General features: G+C 41.4%; 1 protein-coding gene across 1 annotated transcript in view; it reads left to right on the forward strand.

Moving 5' to 3' along the window:
* Positions 1-240: 240 nt before the first annotated feature.
* LOC117346245 (vomeronasal type-2 receptor 26-like) overlaps positions 241-15,149 on the forward strand; it is a 40,362-nt gene continuing 25,453 nt past the window's right edge. The window contains exons 1-2 of the mRNA XM_033915645.1: positions 241-513; positions 11,148-11,951. Coding sequence (XP_033771536.1) covers positions 241-513; positions 11,148-11,951 — 1,077 coding nt within the window. The remainder of the gene's footprint in view (positions 514-11,147; positions 11,952-15,149) is intronic.

The following is a 15,149-nucleotide window of genomic DNA, read 5'->3' on the forward strand; positions in this document are numbered from 1 at the left end:
TGAAAGTGCTCAGAACCATTGACAGTCAAAAGACCACAACCTGGGTCTAGCCCCTAAATGCAGCTTTCTTGGTCTATCATAGCACAAGGACATAACACATGACATAAATCTGTGTGTTCAAGATCCTGAATTGCCTGCATGATATAGGTATGAAATAAGTGCATATTTGGATTTGTTTATAAGAACCCTGATTAAAAAATGTTATCTCCTTAATATCATTACAGCTACCTTCCATTTAACATGTATAATTTATTGGCCTTTGTGTTTACGGTGGAGGAAATTAACAACAGCACTGAACTCTTACCCAACGTCACACTGGGTATCAACATTTATGAGTCTTTTGGCAATTCACGGATGTTAATTCTCAATGCTGTAAGGATCTTTTCTGAAATGTTTGAAATTCTGAATTACAACTGTAAATTATCTAGGCCTCTGGCAGCCATCATTGAAGGCCTTTCAGCTAAAGAATCAACTAAACTCTACAACACATTCAACATATACCACTACCCACAGGTCAGGGAATTCATAATTTTAATTAACACCCTACCCTATATAAACAGGTTCTACGGACCATCATATTCCTCAAGATGATTTCATTATCCAGACACTGAACAGTGACAAACTGGAGATTAACAGGTAATCATTAGAAATGCATGCAAGTTAATAATGTTGAGAGAGTTGGTTAAAAACTTGCTTTGCTAATTGAAGTGAAATCTTATCCAAAAACTTAGGCCAAAAGAATCTAAGGAATTTTGCACATGGGGAGTAAAGCGAGAAGAAAATGAGATGCTGGAAGAAGGATATTGGGCTAGTTTCACTAAGCCCAGGGATCCGATCCAATCCATGGCTGGGGGCTGATTCATAAAGCGTCCTTATGCAAATGGGGTGATCGGAATCAAGCCCCAAACGACCACACAAATCACTCTACAGTGATCCTGATGTATGTGCAGACCTGCCTGTAGACTTTGCCTGTAGATGGTCTGCACATTCTTACAGAGCTGGAAACTTTTTTTTTCTTTTTTACTTTGTGAGCCCATTGTTTTAACCTGCTTTAAACCTGTGGGCTAAAACCATGGGCTCGCACTGCAGGGAAGGGTGATCAAGAGAGTCAGGGGCAGAGAGCAGGGTGTCAGAGAGCAGAAAGCATGGTGGCTGAGGAGTGGCACTAATGCACAGGGGGCACTGTGGCATGCTGCACTAGAATGGATAGTGTGCAAGGTACATGCAAGACACCTACTTTTCATATGATTCTGGATAAATCTAGTTAGTAATGAATTTATGGGAGACAGGGCAATGCCCTATTAAGAGCTTATAAAAAGTTAGATACAAAGATATAAAAAATTGAATGTGGATTGCAGCCAAGGCCAGAAAAACACTAGGGATTAATAGTAAGAATAAGTATAATAATATTCTGTCCATGTAATTTGCTGTATTAAGCAAGATCATAATGGAAATTGGGTATATGTATATATAACACATTTGTAGATGTATTAATCTTCCTCCATCTTTCTTTTTTTCATTCTGTATTTCTTTGTCTAAAATATTGCAGTTTTCCCTCTCAAGACCCTGGTTTCTGGTATTCTTTGTCTGGGCTGCCATACCCACGGGAATAGGAAAAACCTCACGGCTTTAGCATTAACAGATATTCCTGGCATTCCATTGCTGGGTTAAAAAAAAAGACTAAATTTCTTAAATATGCTGTACAGAAGTATTGAATATGAATGAAATATGATGTGTGGCATGTGAGTGAATGTTTGGGATCCCATGGTGATTGTATATATGTGTTTAAACATAAAACTAGTTTTGCAAACTTTATTTTTATATTTTAAACCTTGAGAAATCCTGAGAAGTAACATATGAAGTTTGACCTATCTGACCTTTAATCTAGGTTACCATAGAAACTCTTAAGTCTGTGACATTCCAAGAGGCCTGCTTGCCTTTCTAGATGTGAAGGGAGGGCTCCTTAAAGCCCAGACTGACAGCATTTGAGTACAGTTTGGTCAGAGAACTGTTTTGATTCAAACTTTTAAAGACTACTGGGAGAGGGAGTTTTCGTTGGGTATATTATAATGTTTTATGCATATTCAGAAATTGCTTTGAACAAATATATAATTTGTAAAACTTTTCTTTAAGCCTGGTATCTATAAGAGTTAAAAGGAATTTCTTTGTTCAAATACATAAGTACAGCCTCTGCTGGCTGATCATTGGTGGATTGGAGTGATGTAATATTGGTCATTGCAAGAGTACATAATTGAATGCAGCAAAATATTTGGTTGAGATCATTTTATTCAGAAAAGGTGCATTTTACACATCTGACTGTTATGTGTCTCCATTGTACAAATGCCTTTGGAAACAAGATTTCTGTTAATTTTTAATAAACAATATTTGATTGGAACTATTTGTACAATTATCATTATTCCAGTGCATCCAAGAGCAGGGTTAGGATATTACTCTGTTCACAGAAGAAGAAGGAGAAATCGGGATGGGAAAAGCAGTTGAAGTTGGGGCAGCAAAAGCAGGAGAGGCAAAGAGCAGGGTGTTTTAGGGCTGGGATTTCAGGGTGGCACAAAGCAGGAAAGGATGTGAGTGACTGGACCCCAGCAGTCTCTTCTTTTTTGATCAGCCAGCCCAATTGGTGTTCCTGAACAAGTTTAGTGAATCGCTGCCTTCCTACTTTGCATGCCATTGCCCCTCATTTGCATGTGCAGATCGGATCAGATCAGAGGATGATCAGCATAGAGGTTAGTGAATCAGGTCAGAGGAAAATTGGGTTGGTACATGATCACAAACATGATCGGTGGGCTTTGTGAATTTAGCACATTGTCTCTAGGAAGTACAAGGATGATGAGTTATTTAAACATCACTCAACTCTCACATCAGCAAAGTTAGTTAATGTATCCAATCAGACCAATATCCCACCCTCTGATCAGCTTTTTCACCTGGCTTGGAATGTAGTAGGAGGAAGGTACACAATAGACAGAGAAAGCCAAAATGAATGTGTACAAGCTGAACTGTTGATGGACAAACGGAGTATTTCAATGTCAGACCTTGAATATATGCAAAACACAAAAGGCACTGAAGGGTTGCAGCCTGAAGTACAGGAAGTAAAATATTAGAGGAACTCTACCCAAGGACCCTTGTGTCAGTGACATTCTTCCCTAGGACCTTAGGTAGAAAATTTCTGAGCCAGGAAATCTGGAGTGACAGACCTCTTCTTTTGAGTTAAAGTTATGATATCTTTGGACAAAAAAGCCCCCAATGTTCCCACCTACTTATCTATTGCCCAACCTTCCCACTATTTTCCATCTATTAGTCTAACATAACTCCTACCAATCCTAAAAGTCCCTGATAAACTCCTCATACTAATACATTCTACAAAAAGCCTTCTTCTCCTCAGCCTTCCCTTCGTCCTTCAGTCTTAACCACCAGCCATTAAAAAATATCTGGGATCATGGAGATCCTAGGCCAGAGTCCTTCAGTCTCTCATAGGTCCTGGGATAAAGTCACTGTCTTTCTTGGGTTCCATGACAGAATATTTCTCATGGACAAAGTCCTTATTTCTCAGGATTGTTATATAAAAGGAGAGGGATTCTGACTTGGTGGTCTCAGTATGAAATAGAGAACCTGGCATATCTGGATGATCTAAAAAGATGTGTTGCACTTTGATTACTTTTCACTCTGTAGTATGCATTTTCTTCCAAATTCTGTAAATGGTGCCTAAAGTAATGCTCACAAATTGTATGTCCAGTTATAAAATAAAATAGGGTCATTTATGAATAAACATAATTATCTAATTGGTGCAAATATTTTACTCAATTGAAGTACAGGCATTCCCCAGATTATAAACATCTGACTTACATTACAAACAGGAGGGGGGTCCTGCTTGTCTCTTCCATGTTCTAATGTAACCCTCTTCCTCCCTTATATGTTCCAACATGCTCCCTCCCTCCATGTCCCAATGTACCCCTCTCCCTCCCTCCCTCCATTCTGTGTCCCTAGTACATGCCCTCTCCCACAGGTTCTGTGTTCTGGCCATCTCCCTCTTCTTGCTGCCTTCCAGCTGCACTTGTTTCTCTTAACAAAGCTGTGGGCAGTGATTCCTATATGTGGCCCTTGGCTGACCCAGAAGTCTTCCCTCTGACACCAGAATGAAGGCTTCTGGGTCAGTCATGAGCTGCATGTAGGAGCTGCTGTCCATGACTTTGCAAAAAGAAACAAGTGTAGTTGGAAGGCAGCAGGAGTAGGAAACCAGCTAGAACAGGTAAACACCCATGGGATGGAGGCACAAAGTTGGGACCCAGAATGGAGAGAGGGAGGGAGAGGGGTATAATGGGACATGAAAGATGGGAGCACAAACTTCAGACAAAGGATGTAAGGAAGGAGATATGGGGGCATGAACTTGGGATACAGAATGGAGGGAGGGAGCATGTACTTGGGACATAGTAAAGAAGAATGGAGTGAGGGAGAGAAGCTGAGGTGAGGGAGATAATAGAAAGGGATAATTGTTGGGCATAGGTAGGGAGAGAAAATTATTGGACATGGTGGTGGGAGAGGAGAAATACTTAGGGAAGAGGAGATAAGAGGGAAAAATGTTAGATGTGATGGTGGAGAAGGAACAGTGGAATGGATGGAAAGGAATGCAAGAGGGGCCACAAGGAGCTGGAGAAGGTATGAAGAATACTAGGATCAAACTTTGGGAGGGAAAAAGAAAATTTCCAACTACTTTGTGCTCATAGGGAAGGTTTCCAGGTCAGCTGCAGGCAGCATGTAGGAAATGCTGTCCATGGCTTTGTGAAGAGAAACAAGTGTAAACCTCCTTTTTTTCTTTCTATTTAAACTACATTGCTTTATTTTGAGGACAGTTTCTTTCATGTTTAATGTTTTTTTATAGACTGTGTACTGCACAGGAGAGCATAAATGCACACAGATTCTCACATGATCAAACTTACATTCAAATTCAACTTAAGAATGCTTTTTTTTAGAGTTCAATATATTTTATTAATAATTTCAAATATAAACAAGTCATGACTCAAACAGTTCACAGAAATGATTGGCAAAACAGATTAATTACAATAATCAGTATATAAATAATGTTGACACTAAGATTAAACATACCTAAACATAAGAAAACTAACAGCATGGATGTACATTACAAAAAAAATGATATTAATTTTAAATGTGATATGTCACTATATTTTGTGAGGGGATTCCAACCTTTTAAAAAAATATGCAAACATCCCTTTCTTTCCGCAATCTCTCATACTTAGCAGTTAGACTTTTTCTAAATTCCACCATTCCATGTATTCAACTCTTGAAAAGACTTTCCAGTGAGTAATAATTATTTTAATATATAGGCACCAGTAAGTGATTTGAAACTTATTTTTAAAAATATCGTTTCAACAGCATTTTTTTTTACTGAGTTTTGGTGCCTACTGATGCCTAAAAAATGTTGTCATTTAGAGAAAGATATATAACCCTGCAGGCTCAGCAGTTGCCAATAAGTTCAATATATAAAATCATCTATAATTGGCTAACTGTTTTGCTCCTTGTAGAGATTGTTAGACCTTACGGGAATAAAAATCTATTCCAAACACTTGTAAATAAGCGGACATCAATGTGAGCTCTAAGAGTATAAACGTGGGATTTTCGAGCTCAGGTAGCAACTCATAGGTGACCAGCACCAGACATAAGTCTAAACTAGCGCTGCCTCATACATTATTTAGTCCTTAATGTGCAAGCCCTATAAATCAAATAGTAATAAAATCAAGGTCAAACAATCGCTCCGGGGATAAAAAGTATTTAGCATATATTCTATAAACTCCCTAGAGTGTGCCCTATGTATTCTCTATAACAAATCCTTTCTAAAGTGCAAATGCTTTAAATATGAATTAATACAATTGATAGAAAATGGATTAAAAATACACATTAGTATGACAGAACCCCTCACAGTGCACTAGGGGGAAAGAAACACAAGAAATTAACTGTAAGATGCCTAAAGGAAATTACAAGAAATTCATAAAAAAACATGAGCTAAGTGTCCTTAAACCACATCAGAAAGTGCATTGTGCATACAGAAAGCATACATGAAAATACTCTATTTGATTTATCAAAAATTCATGAAAACACCTATAAATAAATAAATATTTTATAAAAACACATATAAATAGGTATTAAAAAAAACATATTACATCAAACTCAAAAGGTACCAATCAATGTGTATGAAAAAGGAGAAAGTCTTGAAAAAAAGTCTATAAAAAGTTCATATTGCTTCCAAACAAATTCATGTTGCTTCTTAACAATTCATGCGATACTCGTAGCAATTCATCATAATTCATTCATTTAACTATAAACTGTTTATAAACGGTTTATAGTACCACTTCATTCATGAAATATATATATGAAACTTGTACTGCATGGAGGAGTTCTTCGCTACAAATTTTAAGAAAAATGTGCTATCCCTGAAAACTATACTGCGTAGAGGAGTACTTAGCTCAATGTAATTTTGAAAAGTACTGCCACTTGACAGAGCTCCGTGTCCTCATCTTCGTCATGAGCGGGAAATACTTAAATTCAGATCACTCGGCGACAGAAACCTTTTCAAATCTGTCAGATCTTCTTTCTGAGCGTGGAAAAAATCAAGCTATCGCTCCGAAAGAAGTCCTGAGCTACCTGAGCTCAAAAATCCCACATTTATACTCTTAGATCTCATACTGATGTCCGATTATTTACAAGTGTTTGGAATAGATTTTTATTCCCGCAAGGTCTAACACTCTCCCCAAGGAGCAAAACAGTTAGCCAATTATAGATTATATCTATCATTTAGAGAATTCAGACCTAAACTTATCAGGTTAGGTTCAGAATATCCATGCCTAACCAGATATCTCAGTCATAGCCAGTTTAATAATCAGATGAAGGCTCTCATAGAGTTATTTGATCAGCAGAATTTTTTGCGTTCATTATCATTTTTTTAAAATAATGGGAATATGATATACTTTTTGATCATCTTATTACCTTCTTTTTTGCTAGTAGACATAGCCAGTAGGCACTAACCATGAATATTCAGCATTGACTCCTGTTGAATATTTATGGTTAGCTGCTGAATATTGGGGGGATTGTTGCTAATGTTTCATTTATTGTAAAAAAAAAAATAAAAAAAAGATAAAAAAATATATATATATACACACACATAGGGGCACATGATAAAAAAAAGTCTAAAAAGTGGCCTAAATGGGTACTTGGACGATCAAAAAGCCTGATTGTCCAAGTACCCATAATCAAAGCTGGTTTTAGATGTATCTAAAACAAGATTAGGCCTTTTCCCTGCCTCTAAACGCACAGAGAAAAAAGAGGCGTTTTTAGAGGAGGGGAAAGGGCGGGCGGAGGGCCGACCTAGACCTAGGTGTGCAGCAGGTAAAACCAAACGTTTAGGCAGGTTGCCTAGTTGGCACTTATATGTTTTGACTTAGACCAAGTCAAAACAGGTATAAGTGCCGAAAAGGGGCCATTGAGCTGATCATGGCTGCTGCGATCAGCTCAGCAACCCCAGCAACCTACCTACCCCTAAAGCAATGATCGTGGCAGGAGATGACTCATCTCCCCTGCTATGATACACCCTTCCCCCCACAACGATCAGGGCAGGAGGGAGCCCAAGCCCTCCTGCCCCCGGCACCCCCGAACCCCCAATGAAGATCGGGGCAAGAGGGAACCCAAGCCTTCTTGCCCCATGGCACCCTTGAACTCCCCAACACTATCAGGGCAGGAGGGAGCCCAAGCCATCCTGCCCCGTGGCACCCCCAAATCCACAATAAAGATCGGGACAAGAGGGAGCCCAAGTCCTCTTACCCCGCGGCACCCCTGAACCCCCAACACAATCGGGCAGGAGGGAGCCCAAGCCCTCCTGCCCTCGATGCAAGTGCCCCCCGAACACCCAATCTCTCCCCTGTCGACCCCACGACCCCCCACCCCCTCTTCCTGAACCTTCAAAAACATTGGTCGGATGGATGGGTGCCAAGCCCATCCATCCGATAGGCCAGCCATCCATTGAATGGCTGGCCTAAGGACCTGATTGGCCCAGGCAGCTAAAATCCTGCCCACAGGTGGGGCCTGAGGCGCCTGGGCCAATCGGAATAGGCCCAGTAGGCTTAGGCCCCTCCTGTGGGCAGGGTCTTAGGCATTTGGGCCTATTCCGGTTGGTCCAAGTGTTTCAGGCCCCACCTGTGGGCAGGATTTGAGCTGCCTGGGCCAATCAGGTCCTAAGGCCAGCCATTCAACAGATGGCTGGCCTGTCGGACGGATGGACTTGGCACCCGTCCGTCCGACCAATGTTTTTGAAGGTATGGGGAGGGGGGTGTGGGGGTCATGGTGTCAGTGGGGGGGTCATGGGTTGGCAGGGGGGCGATCAGGGGTTCAGGGGGGCCCTTGCATCAAGGGAAGGAGGGCTTGGGCTCCCTCCTGCCCCAATAGTGTTAGGGAGTTTGGGGGTGCCACGGGGCAAGAGGGCTTGGGCTCCCTCTTGCCCCGATCTTCATTGGGGGTTCAGGGGTGCCGTGAGGCAGAAGGGCTTGGGCTCTCTCCTGCCCCGATAGTGTTGGGGAGTTTGGGGGTGCTGCAAGGCAAGAGGGCTTGAGCTCCCTCTTCCCCGATAGTGTCGGGCAGTTTGAGGGTGCCGTGGGGCAAGAGGGCTTGGGTTCCCTCTTGCCCCGATCATTGTAGGGGGGGATTCTATAACCGGTGTTGTTTTTGACAGACACCAGTTACATAATCCAGCTTTTAGGCGAAGGACTAGCTCCTCTGCCTAAAAGCCTTTGTTTTGGACGTTTGGGACTTAGGCTTTTTTTAGGTTGATTATATGGTGTTAATGTAGATGTAGTGGTGGTCTGGGCATTTAAACAGCTGAACGTAGAGGCAGGCCATTATAAAAAAAAAAAAAACCTCCTTTTGGACGTTTTTTTGATAATGGACATTTTCCCTACTTCTATTTTCAAAGTTTAAGGCCTTAGGCCAAAAGGAGACTTAGATGTTGTTGTTTTTTTATTATGCCCCTCACTGTATAACCTGAGCATCAAACAGTTCTGTGTAGGTACAATAAAGCATACATAATAAAATGGATACAATATAAAACAAACAGAAGATAACAATGTTATATTAAGAAACTATAGGAAGATAAGACTGACAGTGAGTTCCCCATCCACCGTACAAAGTTAAGTAGCAGGCTTCTTTCCTTAGCCTAATATGTTATATTGAGCATCCTTATCTGTTGTTGCAACCCGGGCTCCTGATCAGCGCAGTGAGCCAGTTTCACAGCGACCGATACTGTTCCCAGTGCGTTCCCTCCAACTAGGGAATCCTTCAGGCCACCTAGGCATTGGCCTAGGGTGAAAACCAACAGGTAAAATGTCCACAGTGAAAGCAAGTAAGGAAATCACACACACTCAGGAAGGTCCAAAATAAGGATATAATTTTATTTCTGACTCTAGGTCAGGCTGTTCTGGTTTTATCAGTAAGCTGTAATATTTTTCAGTACATTTGTTCAGAAACCAAAACATGCAATATGGGGCCAACCTGGCCACACTGGCTTCACAAACACTAGCATGAATGTTATATCAAAAACCAAAAGTAAAGAAAAACACAAAACCAGAATTATGGCTGGACTTTAGTCTCTGCAACTCAGTCCTCTTCACCAGCCTTAAAGGATAAAGGTTGGTTCTATGGAGGAGCAGTAAAGAAAAATATACAAGGTTCTGATTACATGAAAATAAAACTTTTCCAAAACCAAAAAAAGTATACTGCACAAAGCTGGATCTCTGGCACAGGCTGACTGCAGTAAGGGAACTATATAAAACAGTTCCTCTATGGCTGAGTTCCCTGCAGTAGCTTATCAGTAGTTAATTAGCTTCCAGCTGTGAGGAGAGAAGAGCAAGCAAAAATGCTCCCTGTTTTCAAATGTCCCAGCAGTTCAAAGCAACAAACAATGTGAGAGAATACCTCAGAGCCTAGCTCTGGAAAGATAGACAATTCTGCCCACAAAATGAACTTAGACCCAAAACTTCACAAAACAGATAAGCATCAAAAAAGTATCATAACACTTCCAACCTCTTAGCTCGTGTCCATGGCTTTCAACCTCTCACTAGGAATACTGACTGTCTCTCTCTTGTGGGTTCAGGCACCTCTGACATGTCCACCATTTCACAGTCTCGTCCCACCTCTTCAGCATTCAGCTGGGGAGCTAAGTTGTGCTGCCTGGCAGGCTCACGTTCCCAGCTTCTCTGCTCCTCCCCCTATCTGAGTCTCAGCTGCCTCATTTTAATAGGCTCCCAGCCACCCCTCCCTGCTCTAAAGAGGGGGAAGGGAGAAAGCTCCCTTTGCAGCTGTGTCTGCTCAAATGACAGCTTCCTGCTAGTTCTCTGCCTTTCTGGGAGATGTAGTTTCCTGGCTCCTGAGATCTTATGAGTTCTAACAGCAGTCTTGGAAGAGTGACCTGCGGCTGGCCTGAATTATCCCTGGCAGTCACTGTCTGCCTTATCAATCTCGGTGAAAGAGAGGTCAGCACTATCATGCTCAGCAGAGCTAACCTGGTCAGTTCTCCTGCATAGGGGCTTACTGCTCTTCCTAGTTAAGCCTGTGACGAAGTTAGGAGGAGAGCTAGATTTGTTTTGCCACTGAACCAATATATTTTTACAGTTCTACACAATTTGCCTATTCTTTGCCATTGAAAATGTGATATTAAATCAGCTCTAACACTGGCAAGAATATAGGTAGAGGACTCTCGCACAGCTTAGGGGGAACATTGGTTGGATCTTTCCTCCATATTTGCCCATCGCACATGACTGTCGGCCAGTGTTCCCAGCATGCTTTGTTGCAGTGTACCTGAAAATCATTATTTCAATTGTAAGGGACAGGCAAATATACCTCTGCCAAAAACACACATGCAGGACGCCTGTGCAGCTGAACTTTAGATTATGTGGCCCAAGCCAATCAAAGTCTAATTTTTCTCTTGCTACCACCATCCCTTAAGCAAAAAAAAGGCTGAAAATGCTAACACATCACTTCCAAATAGACTCGTAGAGATACAACTATTTGAAATGTATTATACATGTTTTAAATTATCTCATTGTGACAAACTGACGATGAGAATTTTTTGTCAACAGATCAGTTACAAATCATGGGATTATTTAATGAGTGACACTGTTAAGTTCCCTTATTTTTACCGCACTGTCCCCACTAATTTTCATCTCTGGGCTGGGATAGCCAAGCTCCTGAAGCATTTTGGCTGGAACTGGTTCGGATTTATTACACCTGATGATGACAGCAATGTAAGGGATGCCAAGATACTGAAAGGAGAGATTGAGCGCAATGGCGGTTGTGTTGAGTTTGAAGTAACATTCAAGCACACAGGTGACATGTCATGGAAACTAAGAAGAAAACTTATTTCGATTCTTCATCGAACATCAGCCATTGTGATCATTATCTATTGTAATACAGACAATGGAGGGAAACAGTATAGAAAAATGTTTGTTGAACTTCTACAGACATCTGGTAAGGTTTTCGTCATCATGAATGAGTTGGACTTCTCAGAGAACATTCCCACTCACTTTGATTTGAAAAACAATAGCTTGACAGTCTCAAATTTTGGAAAGAACATGCCACATTTTTCAAAATTTGTTCGTGAGATGAAGCCTATTCAGCTATCAGGAGATATTTTAGCTCAGGACTGGTGGCAGAGTCTGTGTGATAGCCAATGCCCAAGAAGAATCAAAAGAGACTGCAGTACAAATAGAACATTTCCAAACTATAAGCATTGCTTCATGAAACACTTTGCAAGCAGCTATAGTGTATATAATGCTGTGTATGCCTTAGCACACGCACTGCATGACATGATTATATCTGGATCAGTTAACAACACGGCCCAGAGCAGGGAAGGATGGAGATTTGTGGATTATTTGCACTGGAAGGTAATATGATCTCTTTGTGGATCTTATATTCAGAAGAATGGTTTAAATTGTGACCATTGCTGCTTATGAACACAAAGGCCCGGATTATGTAAACTGCATCCTGATTGTAGGCAGCTGTAGGCAAACTACATGAGGCAAGAAGGATTTCTAATCCCTCCTGCCTGGAAAAATCCCCCATGCGTGGACCCCCCTCCATCAACCCTAAAAGTTGGTCGGCCGGGTCTTCCTACCGTCTGGCTGGCAGGCCCGACTGTTGAAAAGAGGCAGGCTTGCCCCTTCCTGGTGCATTGTGGGATGCACCGGAGAGGGGCTTAAGGCCTGATTGGCCCAGGTGCCTAAGGCCCTTCCTATGGGTGGGACCTTAGCCATATGGGATAATCGGAATCTTAGTTTGGACCACTTGCCTAAGGCCCTACCAATAAGAGGTCAGTAGGATGTCCGATTCTATATAGGATGCCTGTCAACTTCTGAGACTGGGCATCCTATACAGAATCAAGTTCTTTTAAAAAAAAACTTAAAACACAGAGAGGTTCATAATCAAAATGGATATACATCTAAAAACCCTCCAAAATCGGCACTTGGATGATCAAAATGACAAGTCATCCAATGCCGATAACACAAGACAACAAAAATTTTGGGATGCAATCATCTGACAACACAGCACATTTTTCTAAATCAGTTTTTCACGCTGATTTCAGATCTGTTATTAATTGTTTTCAGTCACATAAATTTTTAAAATTATGACTAATGTTAATTTATAGCGTTTTAAGAATTGCAGCATCAACTTAAAGAAATGTTATAAGAACATAAGAATTGCCGCTGCTGGGTCAGACCAGTGGTCCATCATGCCCAGCAGTCTGCTCACACGGAGGCCCTCTGGTCTAAGGCCAGCGCCATAGCCGAGACTAGTCCTATCAGCGTGTGTCCTTGTTCAGCAGGAACTTGACTAACTTTGTCTTGAATCCCTGGATGGTGTTTTCCCCTATGACAGACTCCGGAAGATTGTTCCAGTTTTCTACCACTCTCTGGGTGAAGAAGAACTTCCTTACGTTTGTACGGAATCTATCCCCTTTCAACTTTAGAGAGTGTCCTCTCATTCTCCCTACCTTGGAGAGGGTGAACAACCTGTCCTTATCTACCAAGTCTATTTCCTTCAGTACCTTGAATGTTTCGATCATGTCCCCTCTCAATCTCTGTTCGAGGGAGAAGAGGCACAATTTCTCTAATCTCTCACTGTACTGCAACTCCTCCAGTCCCTTAACCATTTTAGTTGCTCTTCTTTGGACCATTTCAAGCAGTACCGTGTCCTTCTTCATGTACGGCGACCAGTGCTGGACGCAGTACTCCAAGTGAGGGTGCACCATGGTTCGGTACAGCGGCATGATAACCTTCTCGGATCTGTTTGTGATTCCCTTCTTTATCATTCCAAGCATTCTGTTCCCCCTTTTACCGCCGCCGCCGCACATTGTGTAAACGGCTTCATCGATTTGTTGATCAGAATTCCCAAGTCCATTTCCTGGGAGGTTTCTCCAAGTACCGCCCTGGACATCCTGTTGCAGTATTTTCAGTCTAAAGTCAAATAAGCACACAGCATAGAATAATTATACTGGGCTGTGTCACTTAGCAACCAATATTTATTCAAAAATGCTTAGAGTATGATTTATTTTTATGAGTTATATCTGGATTGTCACGGCACAACATCCAGCAGTAGTTGGCCATCATACTCTCATTCCATAAATCTTGGTAGCATTGCTCCATTAAATGTTGTAAATGTTATCCTTGCTCGTCACTCACCATACCAAGATTTTTCATAAAAAGTCAAGATGTGAGTGCAAAAAGTGTAATGACATGTGACAGCCAAGTTTCTGATATGAGTCAAGGATATTCTGAACTCCTTCCTTGTATTAAGAAAACTTATGGTTGCCCAGAAAGTTTTCCATGAACCATTTGAATGCCTCCCAAGCTTCAAGTTCAGCTGCTGAGAGTGATTCCTTAAAATCTTCATCCTGCATAACGGACTTAATCTGTGGCCTGTAAATATCCCTTCCATCAGTTTTGCAGTGCTGATTTTTGAAAATTTCTTAACAAGATATTGAAAACCTGATGAGTATGCTTTACCCATGGCTTTTACCAGGTTCTTCATCAACTCCAGCTTGATATGAAGAAGTGGAATAAATATTTTATGAGGATCCCCCAATGGCATAAATTTCACACTGCTTGTCCCTGAGTTATAGGTATCCTCAGCTGCCAGACACGCTTGACATAGTGTTCAGCTTTAGATATGCTATCCCACAAGCACAGGAAACAGCAGTACTTAGTGACTCCTCCTTGCATTCCCATTAGCATCCCAATGACCTTCAGATCACCACAGATGTTCCACTGGTGTGTTTTATAACTGGTTGTTTCTGGTAAATTCTTCATATTCTCATAAGATTCCTTTAGATGAGCAGAATGGGCAATTGGTATATTTGGTTTGGAATTTCCATTGTGCAGTAACATTGCCTTCAAGCTTCTCTGTGTAGAATCAATGAAGAGACGCCATTCATCTAGACAATGCACTTGCGAAAATCTGTTGACGAGCCAGTTTATGTCATGACAAAAGCACAATGAGCCATTTATAGTGAAGAATATTGTTAAGTTATGATTCTTTTTTTCTGTAATGAGTTATATTAGCATCTTTTGCAAGCAAGTGCTTTTGCTTAAGCCTTGAAGAAAGAAGTTCTGCTTTTTCTTTTGAAAGATTTAGATCACAAATAAGATCATTGAGCTCAGCTTGTGTAAAGGTCTCTGGTACTGAATCTTCATAAGAACATAAGAATTGCCACTGCTGGGTCAGAACAGTGGTCCATCATGCACAGCAGTCTGCTCACGCAGCAGCCCCCAGGTCAAAGAGCAGCACTCTAAATGAATCCAGCCTCACCTGCGAACGTTCCAGTTTAGCAAGAACTTGTCCAACTTTGTCTTGAATCCTTGGAGGGTGTTTTCCCCTATGACAGATTCCAGAAGAGCATTCCAGTTTTCTACCACTCTCTGGGTGAAGAATAACTTCCTTATGTTTGTACAGAATCTATCCCCTTTCAACTTTAGAGAGTGCCCTCTTGTTCTCCCTACGTTGAAGAAGGTGAACAATCTGTCTTTATCTGCTAAGTCTATTCCCTTCAGTATTTTGAATGTTTCGATCATGTCCCCTCTCAGTCT

This window comes from Geotrypetes seraphini, chromosome 12 (genome assembly GCF_902459505.1).
Source record: "Geotrypetes seraphini chromosome 12, aGeoSer1.1, whole genome shotgun sequence".
NCBI classification, from domain to species: Eukaryota; Metazoa; Chordata; class Amphibia; order Gymnophiona; family Dermophiidae; genus Geotrypetes; species Geotrypetes seraphini.